This window comes from Monoraphidium neglectum (assembly GCF_000611645.1).
Source record: "Monoraphidium neglectum strain SAG 48.87 unplaced genomic scaffold scaffold04619, whole genome shotgun sequence".
In the NCBI taxonomy this organism is placed as follows: Eukaryota; Viridiplantae; Chlorophyta; class Chlorophyceae; order Sphaeropleales; family Selenastraceae; genus Monoraphidium; species Monoraphidium neglectum.
This window is the reverse complement of record NW_014009010.1, coordinates 2960-4431: the sequence shown is the minus strand read 5'-3', so window position 1 is coordinate 4431 and position 1472 is coordinate 2960. Positions and strand designations below refer to the sequence as shown.

General features: G+C 67.0%; 1 protein-coding gene across 1 annotated transcript; it reads right to left on the bottom strand.

Moving 5' to 3' along the window:
* Positions 1–259: 259 nt before the first annotated feature.
* Positions 260–1396, bottom strand: MNEG_14607 (sucrose-phosphate synthase; the record flags this gene model as incomplete). The annotated part of the gene is made up of 4 exons (XM_014036922.1): positions 260–313; positions 530–574; positions 813–948; positions 1176–1396. 4 exons carry the CDS (start codon positions 1394–1396, stop codon positions 260–262), a joined length of 456 nt encoding a protein of 151 aa, XP_013892376.1.
* Between the last annotated feature and the right edge of the window lie 76 nt (positions 1397–1472).

The following is a 1472-nucleotide window of genomic DNA, read 5'->3' as shown; positions in this document are numbered from 1 at the left end:
TGGGGTAGGCCACGCTGCGTTATGGTGGGGGCAGGAGGTGGAGGGGGGGGGTGTCGGATGGGCGCACGGGAGGGAGGGGGTCACGGCTTTGAAAGGAGGGTGTCGCGGCTTTCTCGCACACGCCAACAGGAGTGCGGGGCGGCACAGCAGGTCGTCACCAGCCGCCCCCCTCCACTGCTCCCAGCCCTGCCACCCCACGAGCGACATTATACATGGATAAATCCCATCTCGCACTCAATTTGACCACCAAGCTACCCCCTCACCTGCCGTACAGATCGTAGGCGTCTACCATCTTCAACACACTCTCCAGGACCTGCATAAAACGGTCAGAGCAGCACAAGCACACGTCTGGGATGAGGGTCCGCGGGCAGCGCTTCACAGGTGTCGCGCGCCCCAAGGACCATCCCAACGGTCATCGGTGTGCAGAGAAGCAGGTGCGGCTCCCGCCCCGCCCAAACGGGCCACCCTGATACAGAGCCCTGCGAGCTTGTGAGCAACGACGACACTGGTTATTGCAGCCCCCGCCCACCTTGGCGCTGCTGGCGGCCATGCCATCGATGACCTTGCGGTTGCCCTGGGTTGGGGCGGAAGTTGGACGGGCGCGGAGGTGGCGTGAATCACGCCGGGCGTGTGGCCACGGGCTGAGCCACGGCGGTGGGCTGGGCTCCAAATCCAGGCAGGCTGAAGCACGGCAGGGAAAACCCCCTCCAAAAACAGGCCGCGCCTGCACCCATTCCCCTCGCTGATCATTTGAAACCGGCCACTGAACCCTCCCATGGGCGGTTTTCAACGCCCATCACCCCAGCCCTCACCATGACGAGCACAAGGTTTGCAATGTCCCGCAGCGCCCTGTTCTCCCCATAGGCCCGGACCAGGGTGGTGATGTTCTTCTTGGCATCGGGACGGCTCATGGCCAGGATGACAGGCTTGCGGGGGTTGCGCAGGAACCTTGATGTTTGGGGGGGGTGCGGGTGGGGATGTCGGTGGGGTGGATGAGGGTTCATCAGGGCTGTGGTGCGTGAACGTTGGGAGGTGCGAGGGGCTGGGAACCCGGGGGGCGGCAACACCTGCGTCCGCGGCGGCCCCTTGCTTGCCTTGACCGACCACACATTCGTTGGAGGATTTGTCAGCCCGCACGGCCCTGAAAGGGGACCCACGGGAAGCCGAAGCCGCACCTGAAGATCTCCTGCCAGATCGGCGGGTCCTCGAACGCCGGCACCGGCCCGCCGCCGCCGACCGAGTTGACCGCCCCCAGCAGCGCCCCGGCACCAGGCCCGCCGCCGAAGCCGCCGCTGCCGCCGCCCGGCGGCAGCGGCGTCGGGGGCGCGCGGGGGGATGCGGCGGGTGGCCCGATGTCCATGGCGGGGGCGTCGCGCAGGAAGGGGGAGTTGCGCATCTTGGGGGTTGAGGAGGCGCCTTGAGGGTGGAAAGGGGGGGGGCATGATACGGGCAAGGGTGGGTTGGTGCGTGGG